Here is a 21,817-nt window from a genome sequence, read left to right as displayed (position 1 = left end):
TAAAATACAAAAATATAATCTAAACCCTTAAAGCTTCAAAAATGCTCACTTTTGAAAGAAAAACATTCACATTTAGGAATATAATTTTTCTATAATCGGGAAAATTATGACTGTTATTCTTCTGAGGTCAGTTCACTTAGAAATAATAGATGGATCTATGAATGGCTGGTCTTGGCTCATGCTTCACACTGTCTAAATCCTCTCAAACAAGTTAACAGCTGGCTTCTGTGAGCCCCCATCTCCCATACCTCTTCTAAGTGGCCACAGGCCCAGCCCTAGCAGCAACCAGCCTAGATTCACATTTTAGCTTCTCCTGGGAATCTCCAAGCCAAGCACAAGTAGCAGCCATCTCAGATTGCTTTATAGCCATGCAGGGTGGCCTCAGGCAGAACACAGGTGGGAACTGACCTTGGCCTGCACTACCCAGGAAACACTAGAGACTGTGCACCCAGTGGAGAGCTACAGACCACACTGGAGCACTACCACCCTGCCATTGTACAGCTGATCCTCCATGGAGAGCGGAAGTTGGTCAGCAGTGGTCAAGTCAGTCCTTGCAGCTGACTGGCCTGGGTAAATCCCTCCCATTGACCTACCAACAACAACCAAGACTCAACTACAAGAGGAGGGTGTGCTCAGCCCACGTGGAGGGTGCACCTCCAATAACCAGCTAGGGTGACAGGGAAGGTTGTGCCATGGGATGCTACAGGACACCTACTACATTAGGCCACACTACCAAGACAGGGAGTCAAAGTAGCTCTACTTAATACATAGAAACAAACACAGGGAGGCTGCCAAAATGAGGAGACAAAGAAACATGGCTCAAATGAAAGAACAGATCAAAACTCCAGAAAAAGGGCTAAACAAAATGGATATAAGCAATCTATGAGATGCAGAGTTCAAAACACTGGTTATAAGGATGGTCAAGGAACTTAGTGAGGACTTCAGCAGCATAAAAAAGATTCAGTCACAAACAAATGATACACTAACTGAAATGAAGAACAATTTACAGAGAAACAACAGTAGAGTGGATGAAGCTGAGAATCAAATCAATCATTTGGAACATAATGAAGCAAAACGTAACCACGCAGAACAACAAGAAGAAAAAAGAACCCACCCACCCCCAAAAATGAGGATAATGTAAGCAGCCTCTGGGATAGCTTCAAGAAGTCTAACATTCACATCATAGGGGTGCCAGAGGAAGAAGAGAAAGAGCAAGATATTGGAAATCTATTTGAAAAAATAATGAAAGAAAACTTTCTCAGTTTGGTGAAGAAAATGGACATGTAAGTCGAGGAAGCACAGAGAGTCCCAAACAAGATCAATGCAAAGAGGCCCACTCCAAGACACATCATCATTAAAATGCCAAAGGTTAAAGATAAAGAGGGAATCTTAAAAGCAGCAAGAGAAAAGCAGTTATGTACCTACATGGGCATTCCCATAAGACTGTCAACTGATTTCTCAAAAGAAACTTTGCAGGCAAGAAGGGATTAGTAAGAAATACACAAAGTCATGAAAAGCAGAGATCTACAGCTAAGAATGTTCCACTCAGCAAAGATACCATTTAGAATTGAAGGGCAGCTGAAGTGTTTCTCAGCCCTGGCTGGTGTGGCTCAGTGAATTAAGTGCTGACCTGTGAACCAAAGGGTTACTGGTTTGATTCCCAGTGAGGGCACATGTCTAGGTTGTAAGCCACATTCCCAGCTAGGGGCACAGGAGAGGCAACCACATATTAATGTTTCTCTCCCTCTCTTTCTTCCTCCCTTCCCCTTTCTCTAAAAATAAATAAATACAATCTTAACAAAAAAAAGGGGGGCTTCTCAGACAAAAAAAAATAATAAAAGGAGTTCATCATCACCAAACCATTATTATATGAAATGTTAAAGGAACTCATTTACAAAAAAAAAAAAAAAATGGAGATCGAAACTGTGAAGAGAAGTAAATACATATGTATCAACATTTGAATCTAAAAAACAAACTAAGCAAACAAGAAGAAGAGAGATAGAATCATGGATATGAAGATCGTTTTGATGGTTGCCAGATGGGAGGGGGATATGGGCAAATGAGTGAAGAGGTGAGGGGATTAAAAAGGGCAAATAGGTAGTCACAGAATAGCCATGGGGACGTAAAAAGTACAGTATAAAAAATAGAGCAGCCAAAGAACTTACATGCATGACCCATGGACATGAACAATTGTGTGGGATTGCCTGAGGGAATGGGGGTGCTAGGTGGATGGGGGCAAAGGGAGGAAAATTAGGACAATGGTAATAGCATAATCAATGAAATGTAATTTAAAAAAGAGAAATAATAGATGGGTCTTCTGATATGCCAGGGTATCAACTGTCAATTAAAGCAAAACTGAATAGAGAAAAATCTAAATTAACTAGGGAAAAGGGTCATGCTGATTATTTAACTAATATGTTATCCTCTCCACGACCAAATTTTTACCGAAATTTCTAAGAGGTATCTACGGAAGAGATGTACTTCAATTCATTTTTAATGCAGACTTCTGTTATAACCAAAGTCCAAGGAATTGAAGAAAAATGAAAGAAAAGGGGAACAAAGAGACCAGTTAATGCAGGAACTAAACAATGCAAAGCCTAAACAATCCCCTGTTCTTGTGTCAGGTTATGTAAATTGTAGTAACAATGCCTGGGCTGTACTAATGATAGTTATTTAGGACACCATGTGAAAATTTATAAAGTTAAAGAAATTTCATTTTTTAAAGGAGTAACAATAGCAAGCTTGGTGAATCAGTTTAATTCAACTTTAATCAGGTGTACAATAAATAAAATATTTATATTTTATGGTGATTTTATTTAAATAATTAGAAGAAATCGATTGCTGTTCATAATGAAAATAAATCTAGCAATTTGCTTACAAGCTCACATTTGAAAATAAGTGAAAATTCTGTGCAAACCCATCAAGGGAAAATTTACCAATTTCATTAGGAAAAAAACTGAGGGGGAAAGGATAGCAGTAACTGAGAAACACTGAAGTCTCCTGGGTAATGTTTTAAAAATGTTTTCATTCAAAGATTTTAAAATAGAAAAACTAAGTCATCTAATTCTGAAGAAGTGAGGTTCTAAATGAGTACATCTTTCATTAATTTATCACAATACATTCCTCAAAATTACCAGCATGGATAAGTTAAATGATAAGTGATAAATTAAATGCCTGCAATGTGTCATAACAATAATTTTAATATTCTAATCATTTTTTGAGATTAAGCTAAATGTTCTAGCCTGATAAAAGAAAATACTTTATAACTGACTAAACCAGTATGACTGCCTACTTTAATCCCAGATTGCTTCTGGGCCTGCAGGGGAAAAACAAAAAGCTCTTTGTATTGATTATTGAAGACAACACAATTTCTAAAGCACAAATGTCCCCATTTGGTTTCTAATGAGTTATCTAGTGGTTCTCCCAGTTACTCTGACTTGAAAGTATAATCTGACTGCTTGAAGGAAGAAGCAAAAAAACAATTCATGTTTGTTTCCAGGATGTTCAGCATGTGATTAGTTGTAATGATTGTGGAGTCAAAATTTGTATTTTCCTTCTACTTTCTGAAAAAAAAATATTACCGTCCACACATACAGTTTGTTCTCCAACTTCCAGTTTTCACTGAGTCAGTTGCATTTGATGTGCTGGATCCGGGGCCCTTTGTTTCCATAATGGGTTAGCTGACCAAAGAGAATGGGGCTTCTCAACCCCCACAGTGATGGGCTGTGCCCCATAGGAGGCGAGAGGAAAGCTAGACTCCATTCTCTGGAGACCAGGGCCATTATCACTGGATGGTGGAATGTTGCAGCTGTGCTCTGTGCCTATACACATCTGTGGCTCCTTCTTCCATGATGTCGATTGCACTGACCCTATATATTAGAAAAAAAGCAAAGAAAGAAAATTTTAGAATTCACATCAATCCCAATCTCTAACAAGGGAGACCCTAATAGTAGTGGCTGAAAAATAGGCCTGAAATATGTGGCACAAAACGAACCCATTCACTCTAGACTCAATTTTTTAAAAGTTAAAATAGTTTGGTTGGTTGAGATGACTCAAAGGACTGTGCTGCCTGACATTGCTCTGTAGCATTCCCTGTGTATCTCCTCTCTCTCTCTCTCTCTCTCTCTCTCTCTCTCTCTCTCTCTCTCTCGACCATAATGACTTCAGAACAGAGCACAGGTTTTAAACACTCTTGCATTCCTGTTCCCCAACATGGTGCTCTGCCCCTCTCATGGTGCTTTGCACTTAACCTGCACCAACTGATGTGGCTGAGGTCAACGAATGCGGTTCTACGGGTCCACCAATAATACAACCTGCGTTTTAATAGGTTTCCAGGAGCAGAGGAGGAATTGGCAAAGAGCCAATTGTGATCTCTTATCTCATTCTCCACTCTCTCTCCCCACCTCCAATCCCTATGTGCATTTTCACCAGTGGCATTTATGAGACAGCTGGACATGATTGGGGATGTGATCACTCATATTAGGAGAGTTACATGAGTGGCCTGCAGGGAATGGATCAAACTGTTTGTAGTAGAGTGAGCAGAGAAATAGTCTAATCTCTTCCTGAGTACTCAGCTGAGTCCTTAGTTCTTTTCTGAATTTAACCATATTCTGGTCAAATCACTGTACTATTGGTTAATTTGAAAAAGTATACTATATGTGCCTCTAAAGTGGATTACCTTTATAAGAAAGAATTATGTGTTTTCAGATTTTCAAGAAAAAGTAGTATGTAATTATAAGATAATCCATTACTTTGTAATAATGCTACTAATAACAACAAAATCCAAACAACTTTTGAAAATGTTGAATGTTTTCATTATCTAGGTAACAACATAGGTAACAGTATATATAATACTCTAATATTTACTCTAATTTTAATAGTCAGTCCTCAAGTGTACCTTAATATCCAGGGTCTTCCTCAAATTAGGAAGTGAAGTTCTAGTGAACTGGATTCCATGGCAATATATAGATGATGAGTAAATTTAGAGTAAGTTTTTAAAATAAGAAGCTTATGTTCTCTACAAGGAAATTGGAGGAGGAGGGTATGGTAGTGAGCATATCTGTGATGAGCAAAAATCAGAAAATACAAGTGCGGCAAAAACAGTAGCAGAGGAACTGTTTCTTGGCTCAAAGTTTCTCTGAACCTTTCTCAAGGCTGATACAAAGCGTGTTCAACCTGTTCTCTAAGTTATGAAATAGAACTTTGATATCTGAGACTGAATGAAGCCCAAGAACTTATCATAACACAACTTTGTCAAAGGTATTGTGTCAAAGCGCATCTAACTCCATTTCTAGCTGAGGCAGAGTGAGCTCCAGAACAGCCTGAGGACCTAGATTGATTTTGTGGCCCCTCTCCCAGCAGCTTGGCCGGACTTCACAGAGGCTCAGGCATCCAGCTGAGGGTTAGCCCCTGGTAAGACTTGAATACTCCCCGATCCCTAGAAGAACCCCCTGATCAACTTAAATTTACAGGAACCTTTCCTACTATAACATGAAATACGTATTTTTGGAGCCATTGACAATTTCCCTGGAATTATTCCTACAGCCACCAATATAAACCCAAACCCCAAGAATAACCACAAAACCCAACCCAACTCAGCTCACTGTGTGTTTGCTTAGCGCTTTGAACGAACACAGTGACCTCACATGAGACAGAATATCTTTCTCTGAAGCTCAATGGCATTTCAATAGTGCCCAGCTGCTCACATAGCTTGCCCCATTTAACTGTTGTTTCTGTGCTTAAATGAGACCTTTAACATTCAGGATGAAGGTAAAGATAACCGTTTACCAGGCTCCAGGGAGAAACAATGGCCAACATCTTGTGCCTGGCTGTCTTGGAGGGCCACAGGTTGATTCCCATTCCTGAGATTCTGGTGTTCCTCTATAACCACAAACTACAGAGAATAAAAGTGAGGGAGAGAGAGAACATTGTATAATTTGTAAATTACCTCCACATACATGAAATTAGAGTCTATGATTACCTCATGTTCATCCTATGGAAGGTGAAAGCTGAAAGAAAGGCCCTGTCAAATTTATTTCTCTAACAAAATTTTAGTTTCAACTGGGAAATTTAATTTATTCTTTATTAAAGCAACCAGTCCCTATCAATATCTTTACTGAACAATCTATCCTAATTCTAGAATCCCAACTTTTGGGTCATGTACTGTTTTACTTTAAGCAATCCAAGAATCCATAAGTGTTGTAAGCATTGCCAATGAGCCGGAAAAAATAGTATCTCATATATGCATGTACTCTAGATTTTCTAATGTGCATGTATTCGGTTAGTAAAAATCCATTTAAACATGCTGCCAAGTTCTGAGTAATTGGGGTTATGCCTGGGTAGTAATAATTAATAGTGCAACTACTATTTGCAGGGATCCACCAAATGCTTTTTCATAGTTGAACAGCATGGGAACCAAAATTCTAAAATGAAGGCCCCCAAAACATTTCTCTTTGGTCAACAAAATGATTATTATTATTTGTATTATTCACAATTGAGGTGGCACTTGCAATGGGGGCTAACTAGAATTCACTGGCTCACATTCACACCAGATAAATTAGATATTAAGATAGATAAATGATAAAGGAAAAGCAGTGACCCCAGGATAAAAGATGCAGTTTGGCGAAGTCCTTCCTTGCTGGTCAGTGACTCAGAGCAGGGACTGCCAAGGTTTTGGCTGATCAAGATCGATTCGTTCAGAAATGGGCCCCCCATAGGAAGGGGCCCATAATTCAGAAACACAATGAGGAAAAGGGAATGGACAAAAACCCTGTTCATATTTCTCTTTCAGAAAAATGTAGAAAGGAATGATGAGTGGAGTCGATTAGGGGGAGAAATGTTGATCATGGAAGAGTGGATTCGCTGAACACATGTTTTCATTTTCTTATTTCCCGCACTAACCACCCTCCTCTTTTGAAAAATCAATACATGACCCACTGTTTATGGGCACATGCCTATTATTTATGACTCAAGTCAAAACTCAGCCCTCTGAACTGCAAATTTCCAACCACCCGTCTCTCTGTGAGAAGAACATAAGTTCCTGAATTCTAGGCTGAAATGAGACAGCCGCTGATAGAACCAGACTTGTTTGGGCTGCTTCTCCTCCTAGTCTGGGTGCTCAGCTCTCTCCCACTCTCATTGATATCTGAAGCAGCAGTTAGCACTGGCAACACTTAGGACAATGAGGGGGACTGAGTTTGAGAGCCCCAGTCCACCAACCACAGCTCTGAGCCAACAACCTGCTCATGACAACAGCAAGGGTTTTTGATTTCTTTAAAAAACAAGATATACATAGACTGTGCACCTCCTTCTCTCCCATAATTTAAGTCAGATGAACTAAACTTGCTACCCAAAACCTGAATGAAACACAGCATAGACTAACAAACTCAATCTAGAGATAATTGAGAAGTCTACTAAGTCATAAGGCCTCAAAGAACTGAGGACGTTCTATAGCTAAGCCCACCCAGAATCACACATTTACGGAATCTCTAGAGACAGAGGAATCTGAGAGCTGATCTAATCCAAGCCCCTTGGTGTCCTGAAGAGGAAGCAGGAGTTGAATGACCTGCTGAAAATTAGGCAACTGGTGGAAGGGGAAGGCTAGAATTCATATTTCTTACTGTATTTCTATACTCAAATTCAACCATAAAATAAGTATATGCTGAATACCTATAACAGGCAGGACAGATGATCACTTGTTAGTCAAAAGCATACCTACAGGGAAGCTATTCTCTGGGAATGCACATGAGGTAGAGGCTGGAAAATGGGCAAAATGATGTGGGAAGGACCCAAAAATGTGCCTTTGCCCCTTCACAACCTCTTCTTGATAACCTTTCCTTGTTTTACCACAGGTTTCAGTCCCCCATGGACCTGCCATATAGTCCAGCCTGTTCCATGACATATCCTACAAATAATACCAATAGCACACAGTGAACCAACCAGTCAAGTTATCTCTGACAGGTTTCTGGAAACAAAAATTTCAAGTTTCAAGTGTTTAGCTTGCCCTAGGTCTGCCCTCTAGTGTTCAAAGATCAGTTACTGAAGAGGGTGATCTGTGAAGCATTTTGAACTTGAACACATAGGGATGCCAGATAAAATACAGGACACCTGGTTAAATTTGAATTTAAACCTAAACTCCCGGTATTAGTATGAATTGAACTAAGTATCCTGTATTTTTGATTTGCTAAATCTGGTAACTATTTTGCTGCTGAAGTTCAGGGATTTAAAATGTTTGTGATAAAAGAAATGTGAAGACAATTAGGAGAATAACCTTGAGTTTTTAAGACATCCATCTGAAGGAGCTCACCTAACAATGGGGAAAGATTTTTACAGACACATCAAAATCTAAGTTATAGGAAGAAACTACATGATAGAAGAAAAGACTCCATAAGTTCCTTGAGCCATTAAATTATGGCACTACTGTAGCCTGTTGGATGACTGTAATTTAGGGCAGAGTTCCCAACCCCCAGCACCCACCCAGTTCTGCCCCAGTTACTGTGGTGTCTGCTAACATTAACACGCACTGGAAGCTCTAACAGCTTCCAATCTCTCTGGACTCAAAAGAGCAAGAAAAAATGAACCGGGATTAATATAAAGCCAATTTCTTGCTTTATGTACTTTGGTCACATTACCCAAGGCTGGGGACAAGAGGACATCCCAGCCTGTCTGTCTGCAGGCCTGCTGACGCTCACATCTCTGTTTGACTCTTCATAAGGGTTTTTCAGATTTTTTGATAGAAGCTTCTGAGTCCTGTAATAAAACCAAAATGTGAGACAATCTCAAAACAAAAGGGTAGCCGCTCAGTGATAGTCAGGAACAACAACCACGTTTGCTACTGAAATTTAGGTACTTAAAATGCATGGGAGAGAATAAATATTAAGAAAACTATATAGCCCAGGCTGGTGTGGCTCAGTGGATTGAGTGCCAGCCTGCAAACCAAAGGTCGCCAGTTCAATTCCAAGTCAGAGTACATGCCTGGGTTGTGGGCCAGCTCCCCAAGTTGGGAAGGCACAGGAGGCAACCACACAGTGATGCTTCTCTCTTTTTCTCCCTCCATTTCCCTCTGTCTGAAAATAAACTCTTTTTTAAAAAGTAAGAAGGAAAAAAAAGAAAGAAAAGAAAACTATATAGAAACACAGCTGTGGGTTTTTACAACATTATTTTCTGTAGAACTTTCCAGATAATATTTCACTTTTTCCAACGTTCCGTGAGATTGGGGGTGGAGGGCAGGAAAGTGGGGGTTATGTGAGGAGCCATGCATTCATTCATTCACGGATGTATCTATCAAGTACTAACTATATCCCAGACACTGTCCTAGTACTGAGGATACAGCAACCAAATAACAACAACCAAAATCTCTACCTTAATGAACTTAACAGTTTGGTGGGGAGGAGGGCGGGCTATGGAAATAATCACAGCCATTGTGCCACACTCACTATATTAGCTCCATTCTACAAGTGAAGCCAGTGGGGCTGGAAGATAGCAATGACTCACGCAAGGCACACAGCTAACTAGGGCAGCCAAGAAGCTGGGTCATGATGAAACAACGCCCAGGCCCTTTCCCGGGCTTGCTGTGCTCTGCTCTGCTCGCAGGCCTTACAGGCAAGAACACGAGGAGTGGAAGGCCCAAGAGCAAACTGTCTCATAGTTGCCAAGCAAGGAAATAGGCTAGATCTCCCGCCTCCGAATTCACTTGTATAAATACTGATTTGGTTGATAAACATTAAGCACTAAGTCTATGCAATGCATGGTGTCATGCACTGGGGGGTGGGCGGGGTGGTGAAAGAGAGGGAGATCTAGCGTTAAGGTAATATCCCTGTCCTCAAAGCAGGGGCCTCTAGAGGGAGACAGAGAGGTGTGTAATGTGTGGAGCAGTCGTAGGGCGCTGGCAAGGAAGAAAATGTGAAGACCACCAGTCTGCCTCCAGACTCGCAAAAGGCACTGCTGTCTTGGGTCCCCAGCAGCCCAACTCCCTGTAGGATGGCAGCCCTGTGTCCAGTAGGCCTGTCTGGACACCTGAGTAAGGGCATCAGGAAGGCAGGAGCTGCTGCGAAAGCCCCATCTCAGAATCTGCAAATTTAATGTAACGAATGTTTCCAAGAAATGATGTGGCTAATTCCAGGAAACTGAAGCAAGTGGCTAATGTAATCAGTTCTAAAGTTGCAGTGTTATAGTTTGTGATGGAACAATCCCTGTTGTTTCAAGAAATCTAGATTTATGAAGTAATAGTATTACAATATTTTAAAACTTAGTTTCACAATCTTTTGAGAGCTATATAAGATAAATAGTGTCAAACAATCTAGACAAGACAGGCAAGAACTGATACAAAGTAAGGAATAACTGACCCTAATTCTAAATAAAGTCACTTAGCATGCCTAACTTAAAAACTCAATCTAGTTAGAGGTTATTTATTTGCATATTTTAGTGACACAGCAATATTGAGACTGGCAGTTTTAATTTGATCTTATCAGAATCGATACAGCTCCGGTACAAATGCAGTCAAGAACATAGCTGGAAATTTGTGGTGGGGTAAGCAGCTCCTCTGGCAGAACTGCTTGGTAAACAACCATAGATTTGTTCAGAAAAATCTTCCAAACTCTGGATGCATTTCAGAAGAAAAAAAAAAAAAAAGAATTCAGATGAGTATTCTTTTTTTAATCCTCACCCGAGGACATTTTTTTCATTGCTTTCAGGGAAGGAGAGAGAGAGAGAGAGAGAGACAGAGAGAGAGAGAGAGAGAGAGAAACATCAACTGGTTGCCTTCTCATACATGCCCTGACTGGGGACTGAACCCACAACCTGGTTACGTGCCATGACTGGAACTGAACCCTCGACCCTAGGATCTACAGAACTACATTCCAACCAATTGAGTCACAACAGCTAGGGCTGATGAGTTTTCTTTTTGAAGAAGTAGTTCTTATCACTTTTGACTTTAGGTATACAGGCATCAAAGGCTAAAGACATTCTTATTTGTGTCAAGTCTACAGTCCTCTTTCAGCTGAGCTGGTCGTTGAATTCTAAGTAAGAAAAGCCAGCGATCTCCCATTGGCTTTCAATCCAGAGCTCTGAAGAACATCAACAGAACATAAAACATACTTACTACGCCATCGTACACAGAATAAGAACATTTAGCTCAATCTCATGAAATGGTTAGAATAAAAAATTACTGTTATGATAAATTGCAGGCATTTAATTTATCACTTATCATTTAACTTATCCATGCTAGTAATTTTGAGAAATATATTAAGATGAATTAATGAAAGATGTACTCATTTAGAACCTCACTTCAGAATTAGATGACTTAGTTTTTCTATTTTAAAATCTTTGAATGAAAACATTTTTAAAACATTACCTAAGAGACATCAGTGTTTCTCAGTTACTGTTATCCTTTTCCCCTCAGTTTTTTTTCTAATGAAATTGGTAAATTTTCTGATGTGTTTGCACAGAATTTTCACTTATTTTCAAATGTGAGCTTGTAAGCAAATTGCTAGATTTATTTTCATTATGAACAGCAATCGATTTCTTCTAATTATTTAAATAAAATCGCCATAAAATATAAACATTTTATTTATTGTACACCTGGTTACAGTTGAATCAAAGTGATTCACCAAGCTTGCTATTATTATTCTTTATTAAAAAAAATTGAAATTTCTTTAACTTTATAAGTTTTCACATGGTGTTCTAAATAACTATCATTAGGCATTGTTACTATAATTTATATAACCTGATACAGGAACTGGGGATTGTTCAGACTTTGGATTGTTTAGTTCCTGCATTAACTGGTCTCTTTGTTCCACTTTTCTTTCATTTTTCTTCAATTCCTTGGACTTTGGTTATAGCAGAAGTGTGCATTAAAAATGAATTGAAGTACATCTCTTCTGTGGATACCTCTTAGAAATTTTGGTAAAAATTTGGTGATGGAGAGGATAACATATTAGTTAAATAATTAGCATGACCCTTTTCCCTAGTTAATTTAGATTTTTCTCTATTCAGTTTTGCTTTAATTGACAGTTGATACCCTGGCGTATCAGAAGACCCATCTGTTCCTCACCAGGAATTGAACCCACAACCTTTTGGTATCTAGGAGGATGCTTCAACCAACTGGGCCATCCAGCCATGGTTAGTCAATTTTTAAAAATTAAATGTACAAAAATTAGTTCACAGTTTTAAACTTGAAATTATTGAAAACACAAAATCCAAGTGCCAGAAACTTCCAAGATTGGGAAGATACTAATTTTTTTTTAAACATTTAATTAAATTTTTTTAGCGAGAGGGGAAGGGAAGGAGAAAAACATCAACCGGTTGCTTACATGCCCCAGGCATGTACCCTGACTAGGAATCAAACCAGCTACCTTTCTTTCGCAGGCCGGCACTCAACCCACTGAGCCACACCAGCTGAGGCAAAACTGATTTTCTTGAACAAAAGTTAACATTTTGTGGGAAATCAACTCAATGGAAGGCAGCTATGAAAAAAATTACAGTTATGCAGGCTGTGGAGTTGGGGTGGGGGAAGAAAGCAAGTACAAGAAAAAAGTGGAATCCAAAAATGCATCATTAAATAACAGCCCTACGAACTGCACAGGTGTGGGACAAGGAGTAGAATGGACAAGGAAAAGTAAGACCACTGCTGCTTAAGGGCAGGGAACTCCTATACCGTTTGCCGTTGTCTGTTACTGTTACTCCATTTTGAAATGTATTAAAGATGTAGAAGTTCCTCTGTGAGGCAGGTGTTCCCAGAGGGGCTTGTTAGAGGCTGAAAGTACCGATGGAAAGAGAGTGTCACCTGCAGTAGTGAGCGCCCCACAGCCCCAGGAGCAGCATCAGAACAAGCGCCACCACGCAGACAGCCACCACGGTGATGTTCCGCTGCTGCCCGTGGCCAGCATGGCGCAGTTCCCACCATTTCAAGTCTCGGTGCTGACATCGCTCCCCAACGTAGCCAACAACGCAGCTGTGAGGACACACAAACAGAGGTCAGCTGTAGGCCCATATGAAAATGCTTATATTTTGCAGACTCCATTGCCAGCTGTCTCTCAATCTCTGCATTTCCGGACTCAGCTTTTTGGGAGCACATGGCAAATCTATCGGGGGTCAGCTGAAAGCACTCCCCTTTACAAGGTGAGGCTGCGTGGGCTTCGCCTTTTGTCTGTTTGCACACTGCCCCAGTGAGGCACTGCAGAACATTGATTAAAGATCAATTACTCTTAGGCTGAAATCCTGAGGAGCTACCTTTAAGACCAACACAAAGCAGCTTTGCCCTAAGAGCCAAGAGAGTTTTCGAACACACGCTTGGCCCAAATGCAGTGAATTCTAAATTCTAAGGAAAGGAAGAAGGTGAAAGCAGAGTCCTTCACTTTAGACAAGACTATAAATAATGTGAAGAAGAAAGCACAGCCTACTCTATAGAGGAGACATTTTTTTAATCGCCACAGGCTCAAGAGAAAAGCCCTCAGTGGCAACACACAAGCATTTGCCTACTTTCTTCAAGGGGGAAAAAACTAAAAGGAAGGAAAAAAACATCCTGCTATTTCATTAGTAAAATTGTTGAACTAGAGTTACCAACAGCCAGCACACATTGTGAACTTTCAGATGAAAGTAAATGAAACAATGCTGCCATCTACTGGGAATGTATGCTTCCAGAAACTATTGGGATCCTGGGTAGTATAGTTTATTATTTTTCATGAAAGCATACATTTTAAACATATCCTATTAAATGTTTTGTGAGGCTCAATTGTTAGGAATTTCTTCCCCTTGGCCCTGGACCAACTATCTATCTATTCAGGCCGCCACCTTCTTCCAAAAGGACTTGAAGGAACGAATGCTCAGAGAACTGATACCAGACCACATGGTGGGAACGATAGCAGGGAAAAAATGTTAAGTCGAAGTCCCACAAGATCTAGCTTCTGCCCTAGTTCGACCTTGAGTTGATCATAGGAGCTTTGGTGCATCACTTTCAGAGACAGGAGGGAAAGGACCTAGCAACTGTTAAGTGCCTTATGTGTTTGACACTGTGCTGGACACTTTTGCTTATTTTATTTTCGATGGCAGAGTCCCCTTTTATAGATGAGAAAGAACCTCAGATAGGGTTAGGTACTTTGTGCCAGGTTGCTCAGCTAGTGAATAGCAGGTTCCATTCAGATGCTTCCCTGATTTCAAAGCCTATGTTCTTCCTACTACACTAGTCTGCTTCTCAAAGGGGGTTTAAGCAACATGCACTTCTGAAAGCTATTCTAGAACTGACCAGGCAAGAGATGGCAGGATCTGAGTTGCAGGAATCATAAAGGACTATCAAGTGATTCCATGCTTTCCTGGATACTGTTTTAATTCAAGCTACCTTTGGTTATAGATATTTACAATCAATGCCTAGCACACACTTTTAAAAAGCTGGATATTAGTGGGCCACACCTCGATTTTCTCAGAGATTTTTAGGGTCTCAAGGAGTATACCAATCCCATGGTGAGAGTTCTGGAGGCCATAGCATGCTGTAATGTCAGAGCCTCTGTGAGCTTAATGAGACCAGAGGAGTCAGTCAGCATCTCACAAGGTCATAAGGGTCGGCTGCATGCCACTAGTTCTCTGGGTTATTGAGTTCTTCTGTTAAATGAAATGAAAGGTTCCCTGGCCAAATAAATTTTATTTTCTAAGGTCAAATAACTTCAAGAAATTCTAGACTAAATAAAGGTCAACATGACTTTCACACATTATGGTATACTGTGAATCAAGAATTGAAGGCTGGAATGTGCAGCATTTTTCCAAATGATTTGATCACATGACCCATTTTTTATGAAGCACATCACAGCACCAGTGCTGGGGGATCATGGTCTGAATAAGACCTGCCCAGGAGGGTGCGGGTTGGTTCGGAGTCAAACCAGAATAAGTGAGGACCTCTCTGAGCTCAGGAGGTTTGGAGTCTTCTGAGAATCTCCAGTCTAGGGAACCTCTGAAGTAGCCCCTCAGCATGGAGACTCCAGTTTTCACATCCCTGCATCCCCTGGCAACTGGAGGTCCCTGTCTTCCAAGCAAAGAAAGAATAGTGCCCCTTATAAGTCTGCTTGCAGCATTAGGAACACTCTGTGGAATGCTGTCCATGGAGTGTTTCTAATGAAAGTTGAAGGAGTAAGCTCCTTATAGATGCGTTAATATGGAATTAATAAAATACAAGATGAGGTCATCAAGCAGGAAGAGGGAAGGGTTGAATGTTTGATTAAACCACAGTTATATTAAGTGCAGAATTCAAAAATAAAGTCATGATCCAAGTTAATGGGAACTCGTTATATTTTCAATATTGCTTTTGATTAAAAGTCCTTAAATTTGAGTGTTATCTCCAGTTAGTCATTTTATAACAACTCCTGTTTAAAACATTATGAGAGGAATATGATATTTTCATCAGGAATTAATGACAGAAAGAAAAGTAATGTGCCAGAGTTTATAAACCACTTAATTAATTGACACTACCAGTTCCAAATGAAAATAGCATATACCAATTGCAATACCTAACCCTGCAGTACCTTCATATTATCATAAAGCCTTTTATAAAAACAAAAGATGACCTAATAAACTGGGACATTTGTTTTCATAATTTCATTATTTGGGATAATAATAAACCATGAACAGGTAAAACAACTTGATTTTATTATCAAAATTTTACTATCTTAGGTAAGAAAATTACAGCATGCAAATATGAATGTCAAAGCAGATTTTTATTAGAACTGAGTCATTTTTGTTAATATTCTTGAGTATTTTTCATTATTTTTGTCAGGCTGACATGATTTATAATGTAAGTTATAGAATATAACTTAAGCCTTCTAATAATTTAGACTGTTTTTCCTGCTTACCATTGATAAAATAATGAAAGCCTTTAAACATATAGCATCTATTTGAGAGAAAAAGAATATTTTATCACTCTTTCCTTCGGCACAGAGAAAATTATCAGTGAGTCAGGCATCTAGCATTGGGAAGCCTATTTATTTTTCGGTATCTATGAATCCCCTCATATTGCCTTTAAAGTATGAAAGCAACAAAAGTAAAATGGATGCAGAACTAGACACTGTGAGTGTCCTTCTATGAAAGGCCCCAGGGGGAGGATTTCTGAGTGAGAACAGCAAGAGACCCTCATGGTTTTCTGGCTTCAGGTTGACACTGCCCTCTGTGAAATCATCGTGGGGACAAAAAAGCAGCAAAAGACAGTAGCGGCTGCATCCAGCATTTGTCACTAAACAAAATGTAAACATCAGTTATTAGGAAATTAAGGAAAAGATGTGTATATATTTGAGTTTTGAGAATTGAAAGCAAAAAGTCCAATGTGAATATATGCCATACTTTAGTAAATTCAGAAACATTTTATGGATATTCTCCATATATTTGGCAGAAAATAAATCAAAGTTTTAAGGAATTCTCTCACAAACCTAAGCTTTTAACCAGAATGAGAAGTTTAAGTCTCAGACTGCACCAGTAGTAACATCAAGTTATTTAAGTAAAAGTAAAACCACCAATTTCTTCCATTTATATTGAGCTTTGGCAGCTGTGGGGGTGAAAGGGTGAGCAGAGGTGGAGGTGAGACACACAATTTATATATGCACATTTATATCTTTTTTTCCTAAGGAAAAACCCAATTATGGAAAATTTTCCTTAATATAAATTTTACAAATTAGCTGAAAGTTATGGGCTGCAATATCACATCTCTGTGCCTCAGAGAGACAGCTGGACTTACTTGCATGCGTAGCTGTCCACGGTTTCAATGTACATACACACACCGCCGTGAAGGCAGAACCCAGCGTGCGAGGGGGGGCACTCTGGGTAACTATTTCTCACAGAAGAGCGGCCATCCTCCCTGGGATGAGAGGCTGGAGTTGAGTCTAGAAGAAGCAAAGATGATCCTTTTATTTTCTGAAGCGATCAGCGTCTTTCAGGTACAGGCATCCTCCCGCTTCTCGGAAGTATGCTTTACTCTACATTATGAAAGACCTGCATTAGTGCATGATTTTATTAACCAAAACAAATTTGAAGAGGACTTTTGCTTTTATGAAGAAAGGCAAAAAGTGAAAACAACTTTCAGCATTTGTTTTGCATGAGCCCTTAGAGAGAGAGCGGCTCCCCAGCAGTGAGAACAGTCAATCTTCTTCCCCCGGAACCACACTGAGCCATCTCAGCATCAAGCTGCCATCGCTTTGAACTCTGTGAGTATCTGCGCTTCATCTCCATTTATTTTGTGCACCTGTTAGCAAGGTGTATTCTAAGGTATCTTAAGAGCTCATGATGGTGTTAACCCGTAGTGTAAAACTGGACGTAATTAAGTATATTTGGTATGAATTGATAGGCTATTTTGGGGATCTAGGAATGCTCAAAATTTTTTTCATATAAATTAAAGGTAGTAAGTGCTCTTTCACTTTACTTCAATTCAGCTTTTGGCTAGCAGGGGAAACCTTTATCAATATCAAGACCTAGTTGCTGTGAACAATTTGTGATCTAGTGTCTTTTAGTGACAGTAGAACTATCAAAGCAGACTTTACGTTCTTCACCATGAAGAGAGCCCTTCTTTCTTTTGGTTCAGTATTTTTTTGACATAAAGCATATTGGAGGCAAATAAGAGAATGGTCAATCCTAAGACACTGAATGAATGCAGAGTCACTGATCTAATTATAAAAGCACATCTGTCATCTATAAACACACACTGTGTGAAATGACAGCTAGCTTTAAGAGGGTTTCACTGAACCACAGTATCTCTTTATGACTTATAAACCACCCACCAATACACAGTCCATTATCTCCGTACCCCGGGAGTCTCAAAAATTTCTCCCACACAAGGATTTCTTCTTAAAACTATTTAACTTTTAGGGGAAACCTCAAAGACAAGACTAGTCATGTTGAGAGAAAGGAAATGTTACCATACGTAGAAAATGCCAAAGTGGGAAAGTCCCTTCCATTGAATGGTTCACTACACTGTAAAAGGAAAACATTAGGATGTGTAGCTGACTGGGTAAATATTAGCAGTCTCCCAATACCTTTAAGAAGAGCAAATTATTTGAGAGAAAAAAGGCTCAAGCAAGCACAGAACTTTCTTTTATTAGGATATTTTCTGCTTGCAGGGATGAGGCAGATAAACAGCTGGCAGGGGGGAGCCCTGCCCCCAGTGTCCAGAGTGTGGGAGCCAGTCCCCTGCTGGGCTGCAGATGGTGAAAAGATTCTGGGTTATGAGGAGAGGGCTCCAGAAGCAGGAGAAGAGCATTATAAATATTTTTAAAGAAATAAGAAAGAGCTGAAGCTCTAATTCAGGTAATTTTTTAAAAAAGACTTTTTAAAGTAATATTTTTAAATTCCTGAAAGTGATTTAAAATGCTCAAAGTCCAGACAGCCTCCCTGCCCTTTCTAGCCTTGCAGCTTTTCCAGCAGCCTGAGAAACCAACATTGCAAACCAGCGTTGCATAATTAAAGACAACTGCCTGTGTTGCCACCTTTATTGAACTGTGAGCAATGAAAATGGGTTTATTTCGGATGCTATCAAATTTTTTTAAAAAGACCATTTCACATTCTCAGACCCAGAATCAACCTACTCAGGAAAGCAAACCCACCAGCCTGATTAAATCAAATAACTTCTAGAATCTCAAAAGCAAATACACTTGGGTGTGGAATTTTCCAGAATCAAGTTCCTCCTCTTGGATCTAGATCCCCCACCAACCTACCAGGGACATCCCATCCAGGTTCAGGCAGGCCACTGGCACAAGTGTAGCTTCCCTCTCTATTTGCACAGGTGGTATTTTCCCTGCAGGTATGCATGCCCAGTTGGCATTCATCAATATCTGCCAGAAAAAAAAGGGGAGTAGGGAAGAAAGAAGTGAGTGTAAAGAGGAAAAGAGGGTCAATTGGAAAACCCAACATTCTGGAAGGGGAGCATCTTTGACTTTTGTTATGCTGCATGTTCTCAGAGCTCCACACATTTCCAGATTCAAAAATTTTATCATGGATGTTGGTGAGCAAGGTGAACTGGGTGCTCGGCTGCATGCCCATTCATGTAGAGCCCTGACACAAAGCTAAGACTTTTCCTACTGCTTAGAAGGAAAGGAAACTTCCCAACACAAGTAGCTCAATGGGAGAGTTGGAGATAGGTAAGCAATCTCTAAGCAAATATTTAGAAGTTCAGATCATACCAAATAAAACATTGTTGATTTTTAACATAAATATAAACTAAGTCATCATTTTCTTTTCAAACTACCCACCTTTTTCTTTTTCAGTTACCACCACCCTAACATTGAGGTCCCTCCTCTCTTCGATTTTACATTACTATAAGAAGAGCCTTAATTCATTCCCTGAATCGCCCTCTCCTCCACTCCACTCCTGAACACCAGTGCCATATTAATCTTCCTGATCCACATCTCCCCTCAGTGCTCCACTTGATTCAAATACTGCAGTGCTCTCTGCTGCCTAGAACGGTGCTGCCCAATATGGCAGCCATTGCCATACGTGGGCATTGAGCACCTGAACCGCAGCTAATCCATTTTGTGCCAGGTGTGTAAAACACATGCCAGATTGGGAAGACTTAGTACCAAAATAAGAATGAATGTAAACTTAGCTTAATAATTTTATATTGAGTATATTTTAAAATGTTAATATTTTGAATATATTGGAATAAATAAAACATAGTTAAGATTAATTTTGCCTATTTCTTCTTACTTTTTCTAATGTGGCTACTACAAAATTTTAAATTATATATGTGATGACTGATATTACGTTTCTGTTGACAGTGCTGATCTACAGAAGTAAAACTGCAATGACTAACCCTCAGATGCTAGTCTTCCACAAATGTAGCCCAACCCGCCTGTTAGATTTTAAATTGTATCCCACTAAATTCATACGTTGAATCCCTGACCCTCCAATGAGACTATATTTGGAGAAAAGGCCTGTAAGGAAGTAATTAAGGTTAAATGAGGTCATAAGAATGGGACCCTGACCCAATAGGATTGGTGTCGTTATAAGAAGAGACATCAAATCCTCTCTCCTCTCCTCTCCCCTTCTCTCTCTCTCTCTCTCTCTCTCTCTCTCTCTCTCTCTCTCTCTCTCTCTCTCTCTCTCTCTCTCTCTCTCTCTCTTCATGAGCCACAAAGAAGAGGAAATGCATGTATGCAACAAGAAGGCAGCCATTTGTAAGCCAAAGGGAGTCCTGACCCAGAACTGAATAAACCAGCACCTTGATCTGGAACATCTAGCCTCCAGAACTGTGAGAAAACAAATGTCTTGATTAGGCCACCCAGTCTGTACAACACAAGGACACCACCTTAACAGCCTCAGTTTCTGCTTTCTCTCATATACAACTTACACTTAATGCTCAATTAGGCTATTTTCTACCCCTTCACATTTCTGCATTATAAAAATTTACTTATGCCTCGTGTCCATCTAAAATAACACTGCCTCCATGAAGTCTCTCCCAAGACTTCAAACAGATATTTCTTCCAATTCTGAACTTCCACTGTAGTTTTTACTTCTTTTATAATGCACACCTTTCTTCGCCAATGATCACAGCTGTAGCTATTTTGTTTTAGATCACATTCTACCAGCAGGCAAGGTCTGACTTCATCATCTTGGCGTTCCTCAGAGTTCCTAGTACTGTGTCTTTGCACTAATAGAGGCCAATCAAATATCTGTCCCATTGTATTGCTATCCTGAATTGCTCACATTGAGTCTTCTTCAAAAAACTGACTTTCTGTTATTATCTCTGTGAAATATCACCTTAAGAGCGAGAGACAGCTTTTGCAAGAAACAAAAACAAAGATACACTCTCAGCCAAGAAACACAATTACTGTTTACAGTAAGAATAACAATAATACTTTTACATAGCACTGTATCTATATCTCTCTATCACCCTATCTATCATACATATGCATATAGAGAGAGGAAAGGAAGGTGAGAGAGGGAAAAGGAGAGGGCGGGGGAGAGGATGGGAATAAGCGCACCACTTCTATGGGGCAGGCTGGGCCATGACTCCCCATGGCATGTTTGCTACTGGAAGGAGGTGGGTTAGCAACAGTGAAAATCTGAAGTCCAAGAAAATATGCCTTCCTTTCTCTTCAAAGTAAATTAAATATAAAGCCTATTTGTCTAACTTATCTATGAGCCTGCTTAATTAGAGCAGTGACATTTTCCTGACTAAGAGCCAAATATGTGCTTAAAATAGCATTTACAGATGTCTATGGACGCCACAAAACTAATCTGATAAAGGTCTGCTTTAAACCAAGCAGATCCAGAAAAATTGACTGAGATTTCATCTTTAACCTCAACATGTAGGAGAAAGCAGTACCATAGCTTCTTATCAGGCAGGGTATCTGCCCCTCACTGTGAAAGATTTTTGTGTTTAGAAAGAAAAGAAAATACTCAAAGAGACAATTTAAAGCCCCATAAAATTTCAGATAACCACTTCACTGGGCTACGATGGCTTCAGGCAGGTCTTCACTTGCCTGGTGATGCTCTACTACTGACACCTGGACTGGGACAAGGCATTCACTAAGTGAACCCCGTCCAACAAGCCACACCCAGACCTTGGCAGAGGATGGTGATTATGAAAGAGGTCTTAATCATTCTCTATTTGTATCTAAATGACAGTAGCTTGAGTCTTTCATCTACTGAACTTATCAAGAGCCATGGGAGGAGCCCTTTCACAGAACCACACCACCTTTCCATCACACACACACACACACACACACACACAGGAAAACCTGTATCAGCTCTGCAGTTCACCACTGTTCAGTTGCCAAATTTGGTGACAAAGAAAATGTTATTCAATTCCCCTCATGATGGCTCAAAGTATAGAGTATTGATGAGGCACTGGTGT

At 39.8% G+C, this 21,817-nt stretch overlaps 1 protein-coding gene across 1 annotated transcript in view; it reads right to left on the bottom strand.

Moving 5' to 3' along the window:
- Positions 1-2,750: 2,750 nt before the first annotated feature.
- EGF (epidermal growth factor) overlaps positions 2,751-21,817 on the bottom strand; it is a 93,729-nt gene continuing 74,662 nt past the window's right edge. Inside the window, exons 19-24 of the mRNA XM_090266415.1 lie at positions 18,678-18,794; positions 16,709-16,853; positions 12,782-12,949; positions 8,631-8,748; positions 5,788-5,893; positions 2,751-3,869 (exon numbers count right to left, since the gene is read on the bottom strand). Coding sequence (XP_090122541.1) covers positions 3,619-3,869; positions 5,788-5,893; positions 8,631-8,748; positions 12,782-12,949; positions 16,709-16,853; positions 18,678-18,794 — 905 coding nt within the window. The 3' untranslated portion in view covers positions 2,751-3,618. The remainder of the gene's footprint in view (positions 3,870-5,787; positions 5,894-8,630; positions 8,749-12,781; positions 12,950-16,708; positions 16,854-18,677; positions 18,795-21,817) is intronic.

The sequence above is a fragment of the Furipterus horrens genome, unplaced genomic scaffold, assembly GCF_987537825.1.
Source record: "Furipterus horrens unplaced genomic scaffold, mFurHor1.1.pri manual_scaffold_2, whole genome shotgun sequence".
Classification (NCBI taxonomy): domain Eukaryota; kingdom Metazoa; phylum Chordata; class Mammalia; order Chiroptera; family Furipteridae; genus Furipterus; species Furipterus horrens.
This window is presented reverse-complemented; position numbering and strand designations above follow the sequence as displayed.